The sequence below is a fragment of the Sylvia atricapilla genome, chromosome 3 (assembly GCF_009819655.1).
Source record: "Sylvia atricapilla isolate bSylAtr1 chromosome 3, bSylAtr1.pri, whole genome shotgun sequence".
Taxonomy (NCBI): Eukaryota; Metazoa; Chordata; class Aves; order Passeriformes; family Sylviidae; genus Sylvia; species Sylvia atricapilla.
The window spans coordinates 2,026,567-2,049,619 of NC_089142.1; the positions used below are offsets into that span (position 1 = coordinate 2,026,567).

Consider the following 23,053-nt stretch of genomic DNA (forward strand, 5'->3'; position numbering starts at 1 on the left):
GTTTTTTGCCTTTCTTTTCTTTCCTGTAGCATTAGTTTTACTATAACCCAGAACTGCTAGTAAATACTTCCTACTAATTTTCTTTTTATTACAGGAATAAAAACTGTACCTATTTTACAAAATATTTAATATTTAGAAAAAGAAATATGGAGAGAAGAAGAAATATTAAAAGATAACGATTCCTAGAAGGGTGGGAGTTTATCACATTCTGTGACTCTTCTTGAATTGGATATTGCAGTGCCAATCCTAATACAAAGATCTTCCCTGGATTCCAAGAAACATCTTGGGGTGAGCCTTTGGCATATAAATGCAATTAATGAAAGGAACAAACCCCAGCTAATGATCTTGTGTTACTTCAGCCATTCCAGAAACAAAATGAGGTCACAAAGAGACACTCCATGTCCAGAAGCCAAGGATTTCTTTCTGACTTAGGACAGGAAAAGAAAAGGTTGCTCAGAGGTTGGGATACATCCGGAACTCACCCTGCAGACAAGTTTTCTCTCCTGGATGTCATTTTCATTTGAGTAGTCAGGACTGTCCTCACCTCCCACCAGCCTGTCATCGATTTCCCCGCTCACTCGAACAACTTCCACGTGGAGACGACCTGAAACCTGCCAGGAGAGGAGTCAGAATTATTATTTGTGTGCCAGGAAACAGTGACAGGTTCACTCCCTCCCAGTCTGAAAGCAGCCAACATTTCATTCCTTTCTGCACTGCTCCTGCACTCTGCATTTGTTGCACCACATGAAGAATGCTTTGGAGCAAGAATCAAAAAGCCTTTGGTTGCAAAGACCATGAAGAAATCAGTCCCTGGGGTGACTTGGGGAACAATCTCACCTTCAAATCAGTCTCTGGAGAGTCTGCAAAGTGCACACTTGATGCAGAGCATGGAGAATGTCACCTGGTGTGCTCTGCTGCCTTTGAAGTTGTTCTTACAGAATATATTTAAGAACCATTTTTTCCTGATGACAGGCAGTGAAACCAATGGAGCTATAGCTCATCTAAAGGACTTATTTTGGGCTATTTCTCTCAGGAAGGTGCTCAGGAAGATCTCTCCTTACACAATCACCATGCTGGGATTTGGAGCTGTTTGAAAACTCCAGCAAAATATTATGGGATCTACACAATTCCACCCTGCTAACAAAGAACTTGTGCACATGAAACTGGAAATAATCTCCTCCATCCTGGTAGTAAGATCCACAGGCTGTAGTTAAACAGCTAAAAACAGTTAAAAAGCTGAGTAAGGACAAAGTACAAGGATTGACAAACCTCTCCCTTCTGATTGATGATTGGAACAGCATATTGAAGCTTCACATCATAGAACAGGCACTCAAGGAAAACATTGGCTACTCCAATAAGGCTGTGGTTTTCTGTCTCATCGTAGAAGGGATCAGCTCTCCTGAAATAAGCTCTCATCACCTGCAAGTAAACCCACAGTCCTGTCAGGAAACCAAACCTCCCAGGAAATACATTGCAAAGTGTTGCACAACCAGCCCAGTGAAAGAAAAAGGGACTCCAGCAAGAGGCCAGATTAGATCACAAGAAGAATGGAAATGAATTTTACTTCGGGTAACGCCTGTCCTGAGCAAGTTCTCCTTAACTCTGCCAGATTCCTGAACTGTTAACTGCTTTTGTGTTACTGCTGCTTCCTATTGTGTGCTCCACTCCCTCACCAAACCATGCATGCAAGCAGGGATCAGAGTGACATGATAAGGGTTAATGAAATGCTGAGGATCAATTCAGTACTAGAAAGAACAAAACCTCAGGGAAACTCAGCTCTTTGCATATTCCCTCCCCACCTCCACCCAACAATCCTCCTGAAAATGTAGCAGGAATGCAATTGCAGGAATACTTTTTACTTACTGGATTGTCTTCCTCACAGTCTTTCCACTCCTGGTAAAGGTCCCTCATATCCACCAGTCGATTCTCCAGCTTTTCCAGGGACCAGATCTGTTTGCCTTTCCCTTTCCTCCTCACCTGGATTGCAGGCTCGCTGAGAATTGCACCTCTCTATGAAACAAAGGGATGCCAAGAAGGAATTTGTGTCACAACAGTGAAGAAAGAGTTTAAAACCAACACAAACTTGAGAATATCTTTGGGGAAAGTCTGTTCTTTTTTTTGTTATCCTGGCTTGAGCAGCCAAATCTGAGAGTGACAGGCTCTGAGTTCAGCTGTCACAGTGTATTGGTGCTCATTTTAACTGGGCAGTCTAATCACAGCTACAGGCACTGGTTTCCATGGATTTTCACCTTGCATGAGTGTTAAAAATGGGAACATTTAAGTATTTCATAAATATCCTCAAGTTCCAGCAGGCCTGGAGTTCCACCTAAAATTACTACTGCCTGAAACTTTCAGCTGGTGCAGACACTTAACCCCCTTTATCATCCTGTTTCTGGATGTGTCTTCCCCAGAAAATTGTGAGAAAAACTTCCAAAACAATTGACAGAAATTATAATCCTGGAATAAAATCTATCTGCTGTACTAAGGACAGGCTGAGTATCACCAAAATACTGGTTTGGCTTCGAGAAATAACACCAGCTTAGGTAGCCAGCCTGAGACACAGAAGTTTGGGTTCAGCTCCCTCCTTCCAAAATTTTTAAGATGCTTGAGAACAAACAATCCAAATCCTCTCTGCTCCAGTTCCTCCCTCCCCATGGGAATGGCAGAATCTTAGCAGCTCACTGGGATGATGCAAAGTCAAATGTCCACAAAGGGACAGTAAACACTTGCAACAGATGTTACCCAACCTGCAGAGACTTTGTCACTCTGCAACAGCAGCAAGTGGGAACTTCAACACCAGGGGAAAGGTCTTGCACCAAAACATTTATCTTTTGAGGCATATTATAGAATTTTCACGGTATAAAATAAGGATGTTTTTAATGCATATTAGTGGAAAACCAACTCAACCGTTATGGTCAGAGTAAAAGAAATCTGAACACTGAGTGACAAACTTACTGAACAACCATTTAATTCAGTCAGGGTGACTGTACCTTGCTGTTGGCATTAAGGCTTGAAGCTGGGATCTGGAGGGTCACTTTGTACTCTGTCCTCTTGTCCAGCTCCTCTCCGATAAAATTGGCTTCTCTCACGTACAAATTTGCTTTAACAATCTGCTCTCGCAGCTTCCTCAGGCTGTGGGTCAGCATTTCTTCTCTGAAGGAATGAGATTGGGAAGGGAAGACAGTAAAAATCATGAGGCTTATGTACTAAAGGCAAAACAAATGGATGAGGAGGCAACTGAGAGCTTGTAAATGAGGATTAAAGAGGGAAGGGACAGGTGACATTATTGTGAGGCTGCTACAAATATTGGACATGAGATGAGTCCCTCCAGAAAACCCAGGAGCAACCTCATGTTCACAAGGCCTGGACTCCACCTGAACTTGTGCAAAGGTTTGGACACTGCCCTACAGAACATCCATGGGTCCAAATTCTTGGGTCTGGGGTTCCCAACATCAGGAGGACATGGAGGGAGTCCAGAGGAGGCCACAGAGATGCTCCAAGGGCTGGAGCTCCTCTGCTCTGGAGCCAGGCTGGGAGAGCTGGGGGTGTTCACCTGGAGAAGAAAAGGCTCCAGGGAGAGCTCAGAGCCCCTTCCAGAGCCTAAAGGGGCTCCAGGAAATCTGGAGAGGGGCTGTGGACAAGGGATGGAGGGACAGGACACAGGGAATGGCTTCCCACTGGCAGAGAGAAGGGCTGGATGGGATATTGGGAAGGAATTGTTCCTGTGAGGGTGGGCAGGGCCTGAAATAGAACTCCCAGAGAAGCTGTGGCTGTCCCTGGATCCCTGGAAGTGTCCAAGGACAGACTGGATGGGGCTTGGAGCAACGTGTGACAGTAGAAGGTGTCCCTGCCCATGGCAGAGGATGGAACTAAAAAGGCTTTCAGGGCCCATCACACCAAAATAATTTTATCATTTTTAACACAAAAATGAGGAGTATGAAATTACATTTCAACTGGGGGGAAAAACCCTATGTGTAGGAATTTAGCAATATGAAAATTAGGATGCTGCTGGCTTTGGAGACTTCTCCATGCATTCTGCTGAACAGGCAGCTATTGTGTGGCTCATTCCAGAGTTTTCCATCCACAGATTTGGATGCTCCATGTTACAGAGAAAGGTTTATTCAGATATGACCCACTTGCTCACTGGCCTTCCCAACAAGTGTGAGAGAGAGTGGCAACTGTGCAGCCCAGGAATCTGGTGCCACAAAACATCCCAGGCACACAGCTAGCACCTTGTCAGGCTGTCTGAAGTATTTTTTACTTCCAAAGTTGCTTTTCTATCCATATATATTAGATTTGTATTTTTCATGACAATGTCTTTACCACACTCATTTATTTAGGGTTTCATCTTTTTCCCACAGCTGCTCTTTTTGGCAGCAATAGTGAAAAAGATTTTTTAGGGGCTGAGGTAAATAACCTCAGTGCCATCACTCAGGAAGAGGCAGAGTGGACAGTGACCCCTCTGTGGTTATTAAATGTTTTTTTACAATGATCTGGATTAAAATTCTTTGTATCATCCTCTTATTCCTTTTTTTTAATTTGCACTCTTCTGGTTGCCAGAACCTGCCCAGGTCAAACAGCTGGATCTGAGTCAAGAGGGAAAACAGCCTCCCAGCAGCTGAGTCATGCATGACCCATGAAAGAACAAATTCACACAGGAGCCTCAAAATTTCATCCAATCACCCCATCTTTGGTTAAATTTGCTGCTGATCCGGATAGAGCTTCTCCTTAATAACAAAGGAAGAACTCATTTTTTCTTCTATTTTCTACCATTATAGGTCTGGTTGTTCTGGAGGTGTCCAAAGCCAGGCTGGATGGGGCTTGGGGCAACCTGGGATAGTGCAAAGTGTCCTCCCCATGGCAGGGGTGGAACTGGATGGTCTTGGAGGTCTCTTCCAACCCAACCTGTTCTATCATTCTGTGACTCTTGAGATAAATATTTCGGCTGTGTGTCCTCCCCAAACTCCACTACAAAACTCCTCACGGAAATTCACCGCGATCGCAGCGCAACAAAAATCTCGCCAAACTCACTGCAGGAAAATTTGACTGAACCCCTCCTGATAGTCACAGTGAGGCCACCCACCTCTCCTCTGCCCACTGCCTGAGGCGCTGCTGGGCACTGGGGGAGTGGAAGGAGAACCTGTCCATGCTGCGGAAATGCTGCTTCTCGGGCGACAGCCGCCGCCGCAGCTGCTCCAGCTCGTGCTCGTACATCAGCCTCTGCCTCTCCAGAGCTGACCTCTTCTCCTCCTCGTGCTGCTGCTCCAGGCTTTGCAGGATGGACTGCATCGGGTCTAGGCAGGATTTGAAAATAAAGGAAGTACTACAGTGAGATCCATGCTGAGAAGTGTCCTGGATGCCTGGCGTGAGCACAGGTAAAAGAGGAAGATTCCAGGTTTTTGTTGCAGCGTGTATTTAAAGAGTGCTGCTGAATTCTGAAGCAAAACAAACATTTATAGGGTAGATGATTTAAGAGAATTAAGAAAAGGGAAAAGCCCAAGCTGGAAAAAAAGAAAAAAAAGTCTTCCTGTTTCCCAAAATAATGTCATTCTGGGACAGCTATGCAAGACCACAAAAAGTCAAAAACACAGTTTTGGAGACAGAAATCGCTGCAGTTAATGCCTGAGCGAGACATAACACAAGAAAAATAAACAGCCAAGTGAAAACACTTTGATTTGAGACTGCAGTTCCACCAGCATTCCACTTTTGGCCTTCCCCTCAGCAAGAACTGCCAAACCAAACAGTCTGCCACGGTCATTTTTCCCTCCTCAAGCACAGAAATGACTGTGATGAGTCACCGACAAGAAACATTCTCCAAAAGGAAGTTATAAGGGAAAAAAGTCTGTTGTTATCCTTGTATTTTGTACACACACCCAACAATTTTTGTGGCTCCTTACCATTACTACCAAGAGCCTTCATGGTGACTTCCATCTGGGCATATTCGTAGCTGAAGTTGATCTCACTGGACACCTCACTGGAATTGTCCCCATCTATATCCAGCTGCTCCACACTGTTACTGCACTTCATGGAGTTGTCCCGCTCCTCGTCCTCATGATCTGCCTTCTTCTTCTTCTTTGGCAAATTCAGCCTTTAAATAAGAGGGAAAATTTTTAGAGAACTGTTAATTGCTCAGCTCTGAAACTGCTTTCAAGTACTGTTAAAATTCAGTAGAGCCTCCAAAGCAGATTATTTTCCCCTTTCGAATTTTATTGATCTCCTGTGGGTGTAATTTTCCTCAGGGCAAAAACAGGACCAGAAGGTAAACTGATTAATCCATTCTACATTCTCATAATTCAGTACCTGATACTACCAATAATACAGTTTAGATAATCGTGACATTTTTTAGTCATTCTACATTCAAATAATTTTGGGACAATAATGAAGTGGTACCTCACTTTTTTATGTCAGTTCTCCTTTTAAGCATAAAACAAAACAATGAAATTTTAGATTATCATTCAAATCCACTGATTTTTTTAGGTATTTCAAAGGTTTTCAAAGTACAGTATTGAACAGAAAACATCTACCAGTGATCTTGTCTGATACAGGAAGGTCACAGGTATAGCTGGAACTACAGGGGACAGAGAGCACAGTGACCTTATACTAATATTTAGCCTAAAAAACCAATCCAACATCAGTATTGCTTTTATAATCCCCATCTTTCCTCATACCTTAAGCCAAAACAAAGTGGGTGCCAATTAACAATTCCTTTAATAACTTTTGTTACCTGAAGAAATGGTTGTTGCCCCACAGGATTCTGTCTCCGTGGTGGAGCTGGATGGGACACACAACAGCAGAGCCATTCACAAATGTCCTGTGAAAAGGCAAAAATCTAAAGTAAATATATTTATATAAAGCTTAGGTTTTTTCCCCTCACAGTATTACTTTCATTACTGCAACAAATAAAGGCAGGAGAAGAGACTTATGCAAACAGGCAAAATATTCCCAGAGAATTCACTGATCTACCCAGTGCTGTTTCACATACACCTCAAATTCAGCTTTTTTTGACCTCCTAAAATCATGAAGTTCAGTACATTTAGACAGGTATTACTACAGCTGTGTCTGGGGAGTAAAATCAGAGCTTAAAAATGAGCAGCCTGAAAAAAAAAAAAAAGTCACTAAAGCACACTGCTATGAAATACAGACACAAGATAGAAATATTTGAATAAGGCAACAGACACCTTTGCTGCATGTATTCATGTAGCTTAAAGACACTAATAAAATAATCAGAAACTACTTTAATTTTAGAGTCAGATGAAGGTTGAAAATAGGATTGGGGGATAACACAAATTTAAGGGAATCTCAGGTTTTCACCCAGTCCAATCTGCTCCAAGCAAGATCAGCCAGAAATCAGTGAAAAGTTTGAATTTTGTGTATTACCAATAAATTATTGGAGATGCTGACTCTGCATGTCATTTTGTGATCAATCTGAATATGCCAGCTGCTTCTCAAGTAGAGCTACTTAATTGAATAAAGCAACAAATGCTTCAGCAGCTCTTTGCATATCAACAGATTTCCTAGAAAATTAATTCAAATTTTGACAGGAGTTACATCTACACAGCTGCAAATCAGTGAGTATCCACTTGCTGAAAGCACATGCAATTTACTCATCTTTTCTTTGAAAATCTGGGCTACAAACACCCTCCCTGAGAGAAATCTCACTGGAGTGGAACATGAGTTGACAGAGGAACGGGTGACAATTAAAATGTAAAAGCACCATAACAAGAAGCAGAATTTTTCTTGCTACGAAGGAGGTAAGAGAAGTTTGTTTTCCAAGTATCTTTATGCACCATTACTCATAAAATACTGGGTAAAATGACAACTGTCCAACAGCTGTGGTTGCATTTTATTCCTTCACCTGGTGTTTTTTTGAGGAGTCAGCATAACCTGGCCTTCTGGGGTGATGTCTATGATGCAGTGCTCAGGAAGAATTCCCATCCCACACAGCTGGATATCCTGGGAGTTGTCTGAGCCTATTAACGTGTGCTCCTGGGGGAAAAAATAATTCAGATGTTAACGATGGATTGCAGAGGTTCACTGGGTCTAATTCACCTATTCTCCTTCTGGATGTGTTGTGTCATCTGCTCCCAAAATTTCAGAGCAGTTCAATATTTCCCTTCGAGGGAAAAAAAGAAGCAAATCAATGCTTTTTTCTTACGACAACAAGCAGGGAGCACTCAGGAAAGTTTACAGGCAACAGTTAAACACGAAAATAAAGGTTTTTATGGTTTCATGGAGGAATTCAGTGCCTTGGGATGTTGTAGAAGCCAAAGGAATAAAGGATTTCAGGCAGGAATTAAGAGAGGCTCACAGTGGCAGATCCATGGTGATTATGGAGGTTCCACCTAGATCAGCAACAGCTCAGGAGATTCCTGGACACTCAAGGTATGGGGGATTTGGAAGATGAAGGATCACCCCACACATAAAATTGCTGAGGTAGGAAAAACCACTTTAAGATCATCCAATCATCCCTCAGCACTGCCAAGGCCATGTCCCCAAGTGCCACATCCACACAGCTTTTAAATCCCTCCAGGGATGGGGACTCCACCACTGCCAGGTCTGGACCCCTCTTTTGGGACAGAAATCTCTTTTTTAGGCATCTCCAGGCAATTTTTGTGGAACAGATGTAAAAGTTTAGACAGGTCAGTTCAGGTTGTTCTGCAGTACTTGAAGGACCTGGTGCACACACAGCTCAGAGAGATTGTGGGCAAATATTCTGAGAAATAAGAGAGTTAAATCTCAGGATTTTAGGAAGAATAGCTGTGAGTATTTTTATTATAATAACTTCAAAGCACGGGGATTTTTACACCAAAATTCCCCAGGAGCAAGACAAATCTGAGTTATTAAAAAAAAAATACCAAAGACTAATTGAAGGAGACAAAATCTACCCCAAGGAGTTTTCCCTAGAAAAGGAGAAGGACCACCAGAGACTTTTCCTGCTGGCTTTGCCTTGCTCTGTGCCTTGCTCCCAGTGACCACTGTGAGAAGTGGGATCTGTCCCAGTATCTGTCAGTGATTTAACAGCTGAGTCACACTCTGGACTTATACATTCAAGTTGTCTGGGGAAGAGTCAACCTCTCCCAAAACCTCAGCTCTTTTCTCCTTTTTAATGTGGTTTTTTTCTTAGCAGATACAACATGGAAAAAGTGTTTTTCTTTTGTTTCTATTGAGATATCGCAGAGCCATGATGGCTGATATAAAAGAGGATCACATATTTCTTCAGACTGACTAAACCAAAACCATCTTTCAGACTAATTGCTGATTTTGTGGCTGTTTTGAGAGCTACTATCCCACTTCAAAGGGAAGAGAATGATTTAATGTGAAGCTCAAACTACTGAAAATTTACTGGCAAATTTTAGAACTTGCACTCCAAGATGCGACTTTAAAATGGTTGTGCCTTGTTTCTCCTCCTGAGTCCTCCATCTACAATTTGTAAAAACCACAACCAACTGCCCCAATATTTCAGCACAGGGCCCAAAAGTCACATCATGTGTTTGATGGTTAATATCAGAAACAGGGAGTGCACGTCAGAAGTGCTGAGGCAGAACAGAACTTGTTTTTTACTCCTGGCAAGCTGCACGAAGAGAATTAAAAATGTATTTCATAAACTAAGGAGAGCAGCCAGAATTTAGACTACACATACTGATATGTCCAATCATCATATAAAACAATTTCATGGCTAAAAGCTTGTGCAAGTTTGCATAAAAAAACACCCAACCAACAAAATCCCTCATCTCAGAACACGAGACAGTTTCTCAAAAAGAACACATCTAAAATTCTTTTAAAAAACACCAAAGAAAACCAAAACAAGCAAAAACATCAAATCACCAAACTTTGCCTGTGCTACAAAGAATTACATTTGAAATAAAAAGGTTGTACTCGTGAAAATCTTAGTGTTTTTAGATACACAGTTTTATAAAACTTTCCAAGTACACCTCCGCCAACTGAAGTAGAGGCCCACTTCTGAAGTAAAGAAATTTTTATATACAAAGATATATTTTTACCTTTAAATAGTACACCAGGAGTTCATTGAGAGCTGGATCTGCATTCAAATTAACCAGGAAGCACTTATTATCCCCGACTTTTATTCCAGAGGACTGCAGGGATATGCCAAGGCTTTCCAGCTGTTTCTGACGCTCCTGCAAGAGAGCAGCCATCAAAATTCATCTGACTGAAGCGCAACCCTTCGGAAATCCATTCCCATCTGCTGGAGCCACCAGGTAAAAGTGATGGATTGATGCTTCTAGAACAGGAAATTCTTCCTTCTGCAACAGGTGAGGCACAAAAGCCTCAAGCTCTGCTCAGGGGGATCTGTGATTCCTCCTGTCCTCGCCCCTCTGCTCTCCAAGGGCGCCGTGCTTTGGTCCCACACATTCCCATATTCCCAGTGGGAAATGAGAGCAGCTGGGAGCAGCCTCCTGCAGCACTGCAGAGCTTCTCCATGACCTCACTGGAACAGCAAAACGCTACCACAAAGCCATCTCTAGAGCCCTTTATTCTCGCCTTTCGAGCTAAAAAAGCAAGAAGTTAAGTTAAATCCCTGCCAAGCCAAGCTCCATGTCTATCCTTTGTTCCAGAGCAATCAAAATGACAAAAAACTGGCAACCTGCTATTTAAGTAATGCAAAGAACACTTCCTGCTGAACAAGAATAGCAGCGTTTTGGATGGTGTTTTGTTCTTGTCAAAAGACTTCATAGAAACGTCCAACAAAGCATTACTGTGCAAAAATGTTCATCTCTCAAAGGGAAGGGGGTTTGGGTGAGACCAGAGCAGTGAAAGAGGAACATTAAACATTTCTGACTTAGGAACAGAAAGGGATTCTTCTACAAAAAAAAAACCCCACTGGGATAGAAAAGTTGAGGATTATTCCCAGGATCAGAGAGAAACTGAAGTGAGACTCACTGTCCACAACAGCAAAAAAACCTCACTCAAAACAAATTAGAAATAAATACGGGAGGGTCCTCACAGGATTACTGGGAGAAGCAGAAACAGGAGAGGGTGAAATTAAAAAGTAAAAAAACATATTAGAGACTTACAGGGTTTCTCTGTGCTGCTGAAACTTTAAAAAATATCGAATTAAACAATGTAGGAATAATCCTGGAATGTTTATCTTTACCTATCAGAGTGGTTTATATTTAAAAACTGAGTATGTCACAATATTCAGGATCATTCTCTGCACTGGAGTTGCACCAGGTCTAATGAAGATTAAAATTGCAAAGAAATAGCACAACTTGCTCTTGATTTTCTGTTCCCCTGTCTCCCCACACGCTTCCAAACCCAACATAATGTCCTTGTAAGGGAAAGTCATGTGTGTGTGTGAGAGAGAGAGAGAAAACAAGGAACAGAGGAGAAACTGCAGCAGTGATGTCAAAGATCTCTCTTCCGATAACCAGTGCCAGGCTCTGAAGTTCACAAAAATCCTTATTATCTACAGAGATAAAGCCCATGTTGCCCTAAGGAGAACTTGGCCCACAATGTGAATCTCAGAGGATTAACTGAAAGAAAAAGAGCCAGTTCCTTTTAATTTTTTCTCAAGACCTAATGTTAATTTAGTTAAACGCTGAAAAAAACCATTAAAAGTATGTCGAATGCTCACTGAAAATGTGAAAAATTGCCTCTTTGTGTGGCTGGTGTTTAAGGCTTTGAACTCTTACTGATGCCTCACTGACAGTCCTTGCTCTCTATTAGGCAGCATCCTTTCCTCAAAGATTTACAAATATCCCCCCATCCTACCTGTCTACCCTGACACAATCTGACAGACGAAAAAGCATCAAAGATAACACGTAGAGAATAGGGCACAGCCCCTTTCCCTATATCCCTGTCCCACTTGGGGTAGGAAGTAGAAAATCAGGAGTGAAGGTGAGGCTGGGAAAAAAAGGAAAAGAGGAGAGGAGTTCTAAGATTTAGTTTATATTTCTCACTACCCTACTCTGATCTGATTGATAAGGAATTAAACTCATTTTCCCCAGTCAAATCAGTTTTGGCTGTGACAGTAATTGATGATTGATCTCCCCCATCCTTATCTCGACCCAGGAACCTTCTGTTACATTTTTTCTCCCCCATCCAGGTGAGGAGGGGAATGACAGAGTGGCTTTCACTGACTTCCAGACAATCCTGAAACAGCCTGTGCTGCACAAACACTTGGCCTTAATCCTGCTCTGGAAAAAATACTCCTTTTCCAAGGCTCATGAAACTGCCAGCTCTGAAACATCCCATCAGGCTGGGAATTTAGAGACAGAAAGGTAGAGAGCTAAAGCAGCAACATGCAAACATCAAGGCACATTTAATCTGGAGAGCTGAGCTCATTACTTCACCTTTTTAACCTCCTCACACATTAAATGTCCAGAAACTATTGTGTAGGATAAGAGCAGGATTTTTTTACTATTATTATTTTTTATTTTATTTTTTTTTCTTTCCACCCTTATACACAGGGAGGAATTGCACTGAAAGGCAGGAAGCCCTCGTAGTCGCAAGCAGCACTTCTTACAATGGGTCTTTAAACCCAAAGTCAACACAGTCTATTCTGGCCGTGGCATCTACAAGAGGGCTTTGTACCAGAGGCTCCGTTCTCCCCTTATTTATTACACACTATTCATCACCTCCCAACAGTCCTCCCCCTCCAAAGCTCCCCTCTGCAAATATATACACCAGCATTTGTGTGGGAAGAACCAGGAGTGTCATGCAATAACCGTGGTGACCTGCATCATTTTTCCAACGTAATCATCTCCAGTTATGGTCTGAGGCCCTAAGTATCAGTTTAGGAGCTATTAAAACACACAGAGATCCTCAATAACACTATTTTTTATCATTGTGAATGCCCTTTGCCCGGTGCATTTAGGCACTCAGTCCATAACCTTGCACTGAATGCTCTCAATGCTCCCTCATCACAAACAATTTTCCTGCCTCAAGAATGTAAAAACCCCTGTAATCCTCTCATCCGTGGATTATTATTATTTTTTTAAATAACTTCTCCATTTGCATACAGTGACAATTTATTATTGTCACTGGAGTGGTAATCTGGGAGGCACCCATCTATCACAGGAATTAAGTGAAGCTTTTCAAAAGGGCAGCAAGCTTGACCTACTTACCCATAAATGTGGGGAGAGACTCAGACAACCTCTACGAACTGACAGACAAAGAAAACAAACCTATTTTTCATAAAAAATGGGGGCAGGGAAGGAGGAAAGAAAGCAAGCAAACCTGAGCTATCTCCTCAGTTTTTCGTAATTTTTCTTCCCAGGTCACGGTCATCTCCTGAATCAACTTCTCTGATTCCTCCAATCGTTCTTTTAATTCTGGTGATTTCATAGCCTGCAGGAATAAAAGCAAATGAAACAAGAAAAGCTAGTTGTGCTTTGTGTTTTTTTTCCCCTCTGCAGCCACACAGATGGGGGAATAAAGGCAACATGACTCATTTTCCAAGGCACACTTAGCAGTAAGTGAAGGGGTCTTTAAACACACATTGCACTTCAAGGCAGAATCCACCAAAAAGCTCTTTTAATTAGTTCCATGTACAGATGTTAACGTGGAGTTTATGTACTTCAACAGAAACCAATTACATGACACTGGCAGATTTGCACAAAGATACTCACACACAAAACTAATCTCATTTCTACATCCCGAGTGACTCATATTAAAAGCAGTCTTGTTTTTCAAGATTCTGCTGCTCTGGCTATGTCCCCTCAGCTGTCAAACCCTCAAAATGACACCTCAGATCTCAGTAAACTGTCATGCCATCAAAATATTCTAATTGCTCATTTGTAAATGGCCTGATGTGTGCAATTTTTTTTCTATAGGAAAAATGCAGCTCTTCTGGTTATGCACCTCTGCATATCTACATGCAGTTTACTGAGTGAATGTCAAAGGAATCTTTACAATGTGCTTCTGGACACTGAAATTCCATTTTCTTGCTAATTTGCCACAGCTTTAATTTTGTTTAGTGAACTATTCCAAGGCCCATGTTCCAAACAAGGACTACCTTACGAATAAGAAGATATTCCCATGGCCACCCATCAGACACCCCAAAAACTGAAAGGGTATCAGCATCTCCCAATCCCTGGAAGTGCCCAAGGCCAGGCTGGATGGGGCTTGGAGCACCCTGGGATATTGGAAGGTGTCCCATGGCAGGACAAGAGCTTTAAAAGGTCCCTTCCAACTCAAACTATTTTATGATTTTTAAACTTCCATCTCCATACTGGCATTTCCTCCTCCACTAACCTTGTTTAAAAAGCCTGTGGACTTCCTTATGTCATTATTTCATCACTGCTAACAAGGAACATGGGTTTGGCTGCTTGGCATTTATGCAATGCCAATTAAACAATGGGAACATCATCCTCCAGCATCAGACATTCCCTTACCACAAACCCCAAACTCCTCACAGAAATCCAGATCAAAGAGTGGCCTCATTACACTGCAGTTCCTTCAAGAAAAGGAGCAAGTGCCAGGATTGGAAAATCCTGTTTTATGACAGGAGTTTCCTCTGCCTCAGGACACAACAGTCTAGGAACTGTCAGCTGATGTGTCCTATGTGGATGTTTTCTGCTTTAAATACCTAAATATGGGGTAAAAAGAAAAAAGGACTTGGGACAAGTGTCTGGAGAGAAAAGGGGAAATGGTTTCCCACTGCCCGAGGGCAGGATTGGATGGGATATTGGGAAGGAATTGGTGGCTGTGAAGGTGGTGAGGCCCTGGCACAGGCTGCCCAGAGAAGCTGTGGCTGTCCCTGGATCCCTGGAAGTGTCCAAGGCCAGGCTGGACAGGGCTTGGAGCAGCCTGGGACAGTGGGAGGTGTCCCTGCCCATGGCACAGGCTGGGACTGGATGAGTTTTAAGGTCCCTTCCAACCTAAAACCACTCCATGATTCTATGAATTCCACACAGGAAGGGAAGTGAAGCCGAGGTGTTTTCCCAATCAAAAATTCATAATGCCAGAAAAAACATGATCAGTGCAAAGGGGTGGACACGTCCAGGGCAGAATGATGAAGTCCAGATACTCTCAAGGTTTAATTTGCCCATTTCTTTGGACAATTAGTGAACATTTTCACACATTTCAGCTGCACAATGAACTGGGTAACACCTTATTCCCTACAATGCCCAAAAAACCCCAAAGAAATGGGTCCAGCCTGATCCCAGACCCACGGGCTGCTTCTCTGCTGGAAATAGGTGAATTCCCAGGAAGAATAAACTGGTGGCCTTGGCACAGACAAATTAAAACATTATGTTAATTCCAACAACATCAAAAAAAAAGATCAAAATGCATGGATTATAAAAGCAAAGGGGGAAAGAGGATAATTCCAGTACTCTATGAGTTGAAGTCAATTTTCAAGTTCTCTTCTGGCTGTTTGGGAGAGAAAAGGACACTGACACAAAAAGGTAAAAAAAAACCCCAAACCCACAACTTGGCAACTTCTATATCTGGAAATGAGCTTTGAAAATGTAACCTGTCATAATGAGTCAGTGCTTTTGTTCACTTCAGGAAGTTATTTATGCACATTTCTGTAAGAACAATTAGATGGGCAACAAATGTAATGAAGTGAAAGGAGCACAAGGCTGTGAATGTGGGGTTTGACCTTTACTGTGCAGCCTCTTAACAGCAAATTGCTCTGGTTTTTCCCTTCTCTTTGTCAGCACCACTGGGATGACAACTAGGGTGGGATTTTAATACTTGGGAAAGGAAATATTTATTATTTCATCCTTAGGAAACACTGCTTCATTACTCTGGACAGCTGCCATTATTTTGGGAGCAATGCTAAAAAAACCGAAACAAATGGGGATTACTTGCAGCTCTCAGAGTACTGTTAAGTCTGTGGTTGAAATTTTAGAGGAATTTTTAGATATTTAATATTATGCCATTTAACTTGAGCTACCTTAAATAAACTGATATACACACAGTGGATGTTTAGCACATTAGGCACCTCAAAGGAGAAGAGTCCAAAATCCTCAAGTCATTTGCAGTATCACAGCCAGCATTCCCTGCATACCTCGTGATGCAAATGCCGTAATCATAATTTTTCTGAACTGCAAACAACAGAGATTACATCACCATTGCTTTGTCCCTTTGGGAACAGAACTCAGAATTGCACTGATTCTTGGCCCTCATCTAACACTTAGACCATGTTTCTATTGACACTTTACTGAGGAAGCAAACACAGAATAGGTTGGAAAAGACCTTGGAGATCATCCAACCTATGACTGAACACCACCTTATCAACTAATCCATGGCACTGAGTGCCACATCCAACCTTTTTTTTAAACACCTCCGGGGATGGTGACTCCACCACCTCCCTGGGCAGCCCATTCCAGTGCTCAATGACTCTTTCTGTGAAGAATTTTTTCCTAATGTCCAGCCTAAATTTCCTCTGGCGCAGCTTAAGGCTGTGTCCTCCCATCCTGTCACTGGTTGTCTGGGGGAAGAGACTGATCCTCACCTGGCTACAACTCTCCTTCAGGAAACTGTAGAGAGATATTACCAGGTATCTGTAAGAGATTCAACAGCTGGAAACAAGCAAGGAAACTTTACTTAACTGTCCTGGGTTGTAGTTTAGGATGTATTCTATCACCATCTTCAGTTCATGGCCCATCAATGCCTTATAGATAACTCCCTCCGGGTGTTATCTCTCTTTAATGGGCCATCAAGGAGCTCCTGTGTGACTCATCATCCCATTGGGAGATGCTCCGCCCACAGGGAGGAGCCAAACATTCTCACCTGGATATAAACTGGGATTTGGGACAGTAGAAGCAGCCCTCACCTACTGGATTTCCAGAGGAGCAGAGCTACCAGACCTTTCTACAGGATCACTGCTTCAGGAAGACCACCTCACCTGGACTGCTTCCATCACCCTGATCAGGTTGTATTCTGAGTCTGTCAGTGTTTTTTTCTTTTTGTATTGTTGCATTTATTTTATTTTATTTTATTTTTGGTTTTTCCTTTTCTTCTCATTCAATTGTATTTCTGACTTGGAGCCTCTCACTCGGTTTGTTTTCAAACCACAACAAACTGAAATCACGTCTCACAGGATGCGGCCACACTGAACTCTTAAAACACATCAGCAGAGCTCTGCCTAGAAATCACCCAGTCTTAAACAGGAACTATCCATGTCTCCACGTCCTCTGCATCGCAGAGTAAAACCAAGAACACCCAACAAGGCGCCCAGTGAAATCACCGGATTTCAGCGAGCATTTTCAAGATGGACACACACAGAGAAAAACATGAAAAAAATTAGACAAAGGGAGATGCAGAGAACCATGAGGTTCCCTCAAGGAATTCCATCCAGAGAGCCAGCTGAGCCTGGGGGTGACTTCTTTGCAAGGCTCCCACCCAGTTGGTACCTCGGCCTTGGTGAGCTGCTCCCGCAGCTTCTCCACCTCCTCGCGGAGCTCGCGGATGATGCGGGCGTTGGGGTCCTCGTTGACCACGGCGTGGTTGACGATGTTCTTGGCCCTGTCCGCGTAGCGCAGCGTCGACAGCGTCTCGTCGTAGTTGTCGGCTGCTGGGCTCACCGTAGCCACCATGGCTGTCTTGCTGTTGCCCCCGAGGCTGTCCTGGAAGTTTAAGGAGTGTTAAGAGTCCACATTTTTATTTTGGTTTGCTGGCTTAAGCTGTGGAAGTTAAGGAAAAAGTCGTGGGTTTTGATGTTCGCTTTTGAAAGCTTGTTTAGGAAACGGTGTCCTTGGCTTTCGACGTTCTTGGCTTTTTTAGTTTCAACAGGAATGAAAAAAAAGGCCTGTTTTGGCCTTTACAGGGTCTGGTAAAGGCTTCAAAGGTTTCTTTCTGTGTTTTCTGTTTGGTTTACAAACCAGAAATGTAAACACTTCAGCACTGAACTTCTCAGACGCTACTGAGGGAGCTCAGGAGAAACCGTGATGAATTCAGATCATCTATTTTAAAGACTAGAAGACAGACGTCTGCAAGAAATAAATTACTAAAATATCTCTTCATAAACAATACAGCTGATTTTATTCCTATAAACATTCAGAATGGGGCCCTCCCCCTCCTCCCACTGGCACAGCTCACAAATCTCAACTGAGCTACATAAAATTCCTTCTGGAATTTGGCTGAGAGAGAAGGGCATGAAACCAAGAAGGAAAGAAGGAAGGATTCGATCTTTTTATTGACCATAAGATTAGGGTTTACAATTTTGGCCAAATATAGATATATAAAGATAAAATATTCTAGTTTAAACTGTGCATCAGATTGATTTTTCTGCTTGGCAGTTTGGTTTCTTTGGTTTGTTTGGAATTTCGGGGTGGGTTTTGTTTGTTTGTTTGTTACCCAATATCCCTTTCTGAGACAAACCACCCTCTTAATTTTCATCTTCAATAACCCATGAAATGTAGGTCAGGCATCGCCATTAGAACAATCTGACTGCATTAGCTGCTTGTCAAACCATTTCAATTCCAAAGCACATGTGGAGCTTTCCTCAGCCATCATTAAAATGCCCCTTTAAGTATTTCCCCAAGAATCTCTTTTTGGCTGCGTGATGCCTAAACCAGTTTGACAGCAGTCAGGCTGTTGGCAGCACTTGGCTGTCTCTGGTCATGCAAAAGGGCATGGAATTCATATGAAATGTAAATCTCTGTATATTTGTAGTGTTCAACACAGTCAGCACACGTAGGTAAGTGTATTTGTACAGAAATCAGTGAATAAGAACAGCTTTCTGACTGATCTCACCGTGACTTTTCTCATCCAAGGATTAGCCTATGTTTATTCCAAATTAATCCATGGCTTGGGAGGGTCCCCTCTGTACCACAAAAATGTTTCTTAACTGAAAACTTTAAGACTAACAGCAACCCTAATGAATCATTCCATGGGATTTCCTGGCCAAACATTAGGAATGACACCGTGCAATTGCAATCTCTGTTCCACATAAAAAGCTGAAGTTTGGCAGGGAGCTGGCCAGGTACTCCCCTTCCAAATCCAACCCTAACATTTTGCCCTTTGGGAATACCCCTCACTGCAGTAATTAGCACCAAAGCAGGATGAATCCATTATCTGAACTGCAGCTCTGCTGTAGAGGCAGCTGAGAACACTGTAACAGTGATACACCAGAACCCACAATATACCCATTATAAACTGGGCAAAGTCTCTCCTGTAGCAATTCAAGGCCAATGCCAGACTGTCTGATAAAGTTTTATGTATAAAACCCACATGCTGATTTCACTGGTTTCTTTAATGATAAGCATAAAGGTGAAAAAATAGTACATCAGCCTCTCATTAGTGACGAGAATCTGTAAATGAGCCTGGCAAGGCTGGGCTTGCATGTGTCAGAGAGACAGGATGGAAATAAATAAGTTATTTCTAAGAATTAACTAGCTTTTTCTCCTCAAGCAGCAAGTTACTGTGAAAACAACTCAAAATGTAGAGCTCAGCAATGGTACTTTTAATAGCAGCCATCAGGCTTCTGATTAACACAAGAAAACAAGATGTTTGTGCCAATTAGATTAAAACAAGAAGTGACAGAACTGACAAAGCTTTTTTGCTCCCTGCACATAACCTGATACCACTGCCCAAGCAATGATATTTTTCACCTGGCACTTTTGTCCAAAATCCTCAACAAAATTAAGCAAAAAGTGTCAGATCTTGAGGTCTCCTGAACTCAGATTTGTGAAGAGACACCATGTGACAGATATTCCTGCAGTTAGAACACATTTAGTCTGCTCTAGTATCATAATTAAAAGTTGAAAGCCAGGGAGAAAGGACAGCCCACCATCTCATGGCTTCTCTAAACAGGCCTCTTTAAACGAATAAATCTCCCCTTTGATCTTTAATTAAAAAAAAAAAGTTTAAATTTTCCTCCGTTCAAAACAAAGCTTCAGAGCTTGTTTGTTAAAAACAACCCCAGAGCCCCCAACCCTTTTGTTGGCATGAACGTGGCTGATGTTGGACACAAAGAGGGTTTGCCTGAAAGGAGGCAGAACAAAAGTGAGCTCCCATTCCTGCACCGGCGGCCACAATGCCCCAGACAGGTGCTGAACAGGAACTGCAGTCTGCTCCCTGGGCTGGTTTAGAAATTGGGCAGCAGAACTAATTCCAACAAGGCTGGAAATTCATGGGGGAGGTTTCCACCCTGCTGCAGCCACATCAGGAACCCTGAGTGCACCGGGGACAAGTGAGGCTGAGCAGCGGCTTTGTTGTCATCTTTGCAGGGAGCCAAAAAACAAAAATAAAAAATCACTTGTTTCTAATGAATGAGAGTAAAAACTCAGTGTAAATATAGAAAGGCAAAAATGTATTTAAACATGAAAAAGCCTGAGTGCAAGAAGGCTGTGCTATGTGGACTTGTTTTACTCAGACATTGTGTTGTGCCACTTAAATTTTTTCGGTGGTTATTTGATGTTCATATATGTTAGGGATAAATAATTTGACAAGTAATGCTCAAAATTTCATTAAAAGGCAATACTGATAAAAATGAAGGTTTGTGTGTCAAGAGGACACAGAAGCAGGGGTTTTGTTTTACTTAAGCATTGAATTCAATTCTGTTTTTAAATCTCTGCAAGGAAAAATGTGTTGGTTTTTTTTCATCTCCACACTTCTGTACAACCTGCAAGTCACTTTGCCTTTTTCTTTCCACATGTGCATTTAAATTTAAATCCCAGGGATGTGAAATTTAAACTACACCTAAAGACATTGCTAAGACAACAAAATGTGAGCCAGGGGACCTACAAAAAAGTAAGAGGACAAAGAAAGGCTGGAGATGCCACAGATCAGTTTCTTCTCAGATTATTTCTTTCTAACATCAAGTATCTCAGTTGCTCCTGGATACCAACTAAACAGAGTATAAGGGGAAAGAAAAGAAATTTGACATATATAAATCTCATATTTAACAAATTTGGTTTCTTTATTTAGGCTGTACAGATCTTCATCCAAGTGCCATCTTGATACACTCCTTTTCCCCCCAAAATAAGGCCAAATAAGAGTCCTGTGCAGTTCAGAAAGTGATTTAACTGCTCATTCCACACGAACACCATCTCTGAACTCTCCTGATCTGTTCCTCAGACTGTAACTGGGATAATGCTCTGCAATTATACTCTGCTGACAAAAGTAGAATATCTTCACAATTAAATTAGAGAATTAGGAAAAGGTAATGGTCTTGAATCAACATCTTCAGAGCTAAGCATACCAGTATGTAAAATCAGCTGCATGCAGAAATAACCCAAATTAAATTAGCCCCAAGGTTGTGTGTGAAGCTGTACTTACACTGACCCATAAAATATACACTGCTTTTAATTTTAAAGTTCCTTAATCCTTAGGCCATTGCAGGTCAGCAGAAGACAGGGAACACATTTAGTCTGCAGAGATACTAATGGCTTACATCCAGCTAATTTTCTAAAGACAATTATGGTTAACATCAAACCCAGAAAATTAGTCAAAAAGCACAGAATTTTGATTTCATCCAATGAGACTCTTCTCCCCTTTCCTCTCTTTTATTTCACTTCAAAAAAGGAAGATAAAAAAAAAACAACAAAAAAAACCTTACTTACTTTAAGTAACCAAGTGAGCACAGAATCACGATATGGAACAAATTTGTTCTTGTTCTTGCCAGCAGCCTGATCTGCCAGGGCAGAAATAACCAGCCCCAGAGTTGTGAGGGATCTGCCCAGAGAACACAAGCAGTTATTAACAAGGGTAAATATTCATAAGTCAAATGCATATTTAGACAGTGACTTTCTCTCCAAAAACATGCTCTGAGGAAAAAAAATTCCCAGTTTAATTTTGATCATTCTTTCTTCACAAAAGCTCCACCCCTGTTTTTTTTTCAGTATGTTTTCAGTCTTAATAATCAGGTCTTCACAATGAAACTCATGGCAGTTGCAGAACACAAATGTTTTTTAAAAAGATGGAGATCTTATTCCCAGATCTAAGAGTATTGCATGTCAAAATGAGAAACAGAGAGAAAGAAAGGAGGAGGAGTGACTACAGGAGCTTTGTTGAGAGAAGGAAAGGAGAAAATTGACTACAGGAGCTTCCTCCTGTTTTACAGGTAGGCTGTATTTAGCAGGAACTGGTGATGAAAAAGGGAAAATAAATAATCTCAAAGTCTTACTTGTTAATGTTGCTTCCTTCCTTCAGCCTGTCTCCTGCAGCACCAGTTTTAGTTGCCCTCTCACTACCTGCCAAGTCCACCAGGCTGAGCTTGCCCACCTTCTCACCTGATGTCTGGGGAAGGAACCAGAGAACAGCCCCTGTCAGGTCGCTTCAATCCAGTTACATTGTTTGATGTGTTTTATAACAGGAATCAAACTCCATTTCTGGTGTAAACTCTTGTTCCAAGCCCTCTGAGAATCGCTGGATTTGAACAATGTCCTGTGCTAAGTCACAACCTGCTGCTCCAGAAACAACAGTGAAGCCATGGGTGATGTGAAGTCAGGGACTCTGATCTCTACAAATATCTCAGAAATCTCCAGAGGAGGTGTACACAGGGCACTCTAGTGAAGTGCTGAACCATGAAAAATTCAGAGTTACTCCAAAGGAGTCACAAGCAGACACATGAGGTTCACAATCCTGTCTTGAAAATAGTCTCCTAAAATCCTCAGATTTTATACCAGCATTTCTTTTGTTTTTCAGTGACCAGGAATGAACCTGACCAGAAGCATGTTATAATTTACATAAGTTCTCACAATTGCAAAGTCTCCTTTATCCTTATCAACCTCCTGGAACACGATCCCAGCTATGTGAGAATTTAAACCTCTAACTCAGATTTTGTTACAAATCCTTCCATCTCACTGGACCCAAAATGACATTCTGAAAGACTCCACGAATTCCCTAAATCAATTTGAAATCGAAGAGCCAACTGTCTTTGAGAACAGCTTGCTCACATCATGCTCTTCTGCAGAATCTGCACCTTCAGCACCTCAGGATCCCAATGCAAAACGCTGCATTCCCATAAATTTACAAGATAATTAGAATCAATAAGCTTTCAAAAAAGTCCCCCTAAACCTATGAGAATATGATGTGATCACAGATTGTGCCACTTCCAGGATGGAAAGGACCAGCAGATGGGAGAACAGGGAAATCTGTTGCAGGAGTTCACACAGGGGTCACTGGAAGGTGCAGAGAA

The 23,053-nt window shown here is 42.0% G+C and overlaps 1 protein-coding gene across 3 annotated transcripts in view; it reads right to left on the reverse strand.

The window, feature by feature from the left end:
- The window catches only part of KIF13B (kinesin family member 13B), a 120,074-nt gene that overhangs the window by 42,601 nt on the left and 54,420 nt on the right, over positions 1–23,053 (reverse strand). For all 3 annotated transcript variants that reach the window (XM_066314596.1, XM_066314597.1, XM_066314595.1), the window contains exons 9-21: positions 22,040–22,152; positions 21,477–21,588; positions 17,325–17,537; positions 13,198–13,308; positions 10,002–10,136; positions 7,856–7,986; positions 6,725–6,811; positions 5,898–6,088; positions 5,084–5,294; positions 2,991–3,153; positions 1,864–2,010; positions 1,270–1,419; positions 483–611 (exon numbers count right to left, since the gene is read on the reverse strand). In XM_066314596.1, coding sequence (XP_066170693.1) covers positions 483–611; positions 1,270–1,419; positions 1,864–2,010; positions 2,991–3,153; positions 5,084–5,294; positions 5,898–6,088; positions 6,725–6,811; positions 7,856–7,986; positions 10,002–10,136; positions 13,198–13,308; positions 17,325–17,537; positions 21,477–21,588; positions 22,040–22,152 — 1,893 coding nt within the window. The remainder of the gene's footprint in view (positions 1–482; positions 612–1,269; positions 1,420–1,863; positions 2,011–2,990; positions 3,154–5,083; positions 5,295–5,897; positions 6,089–6,724; positions 6,812–7,855; positions 7,987–10,001; positions 10,137–13,197; positions 13,309–17,324; positions 17,538–21,476; positions 21,589–22,039; positions 22,153–23,053) is intronic.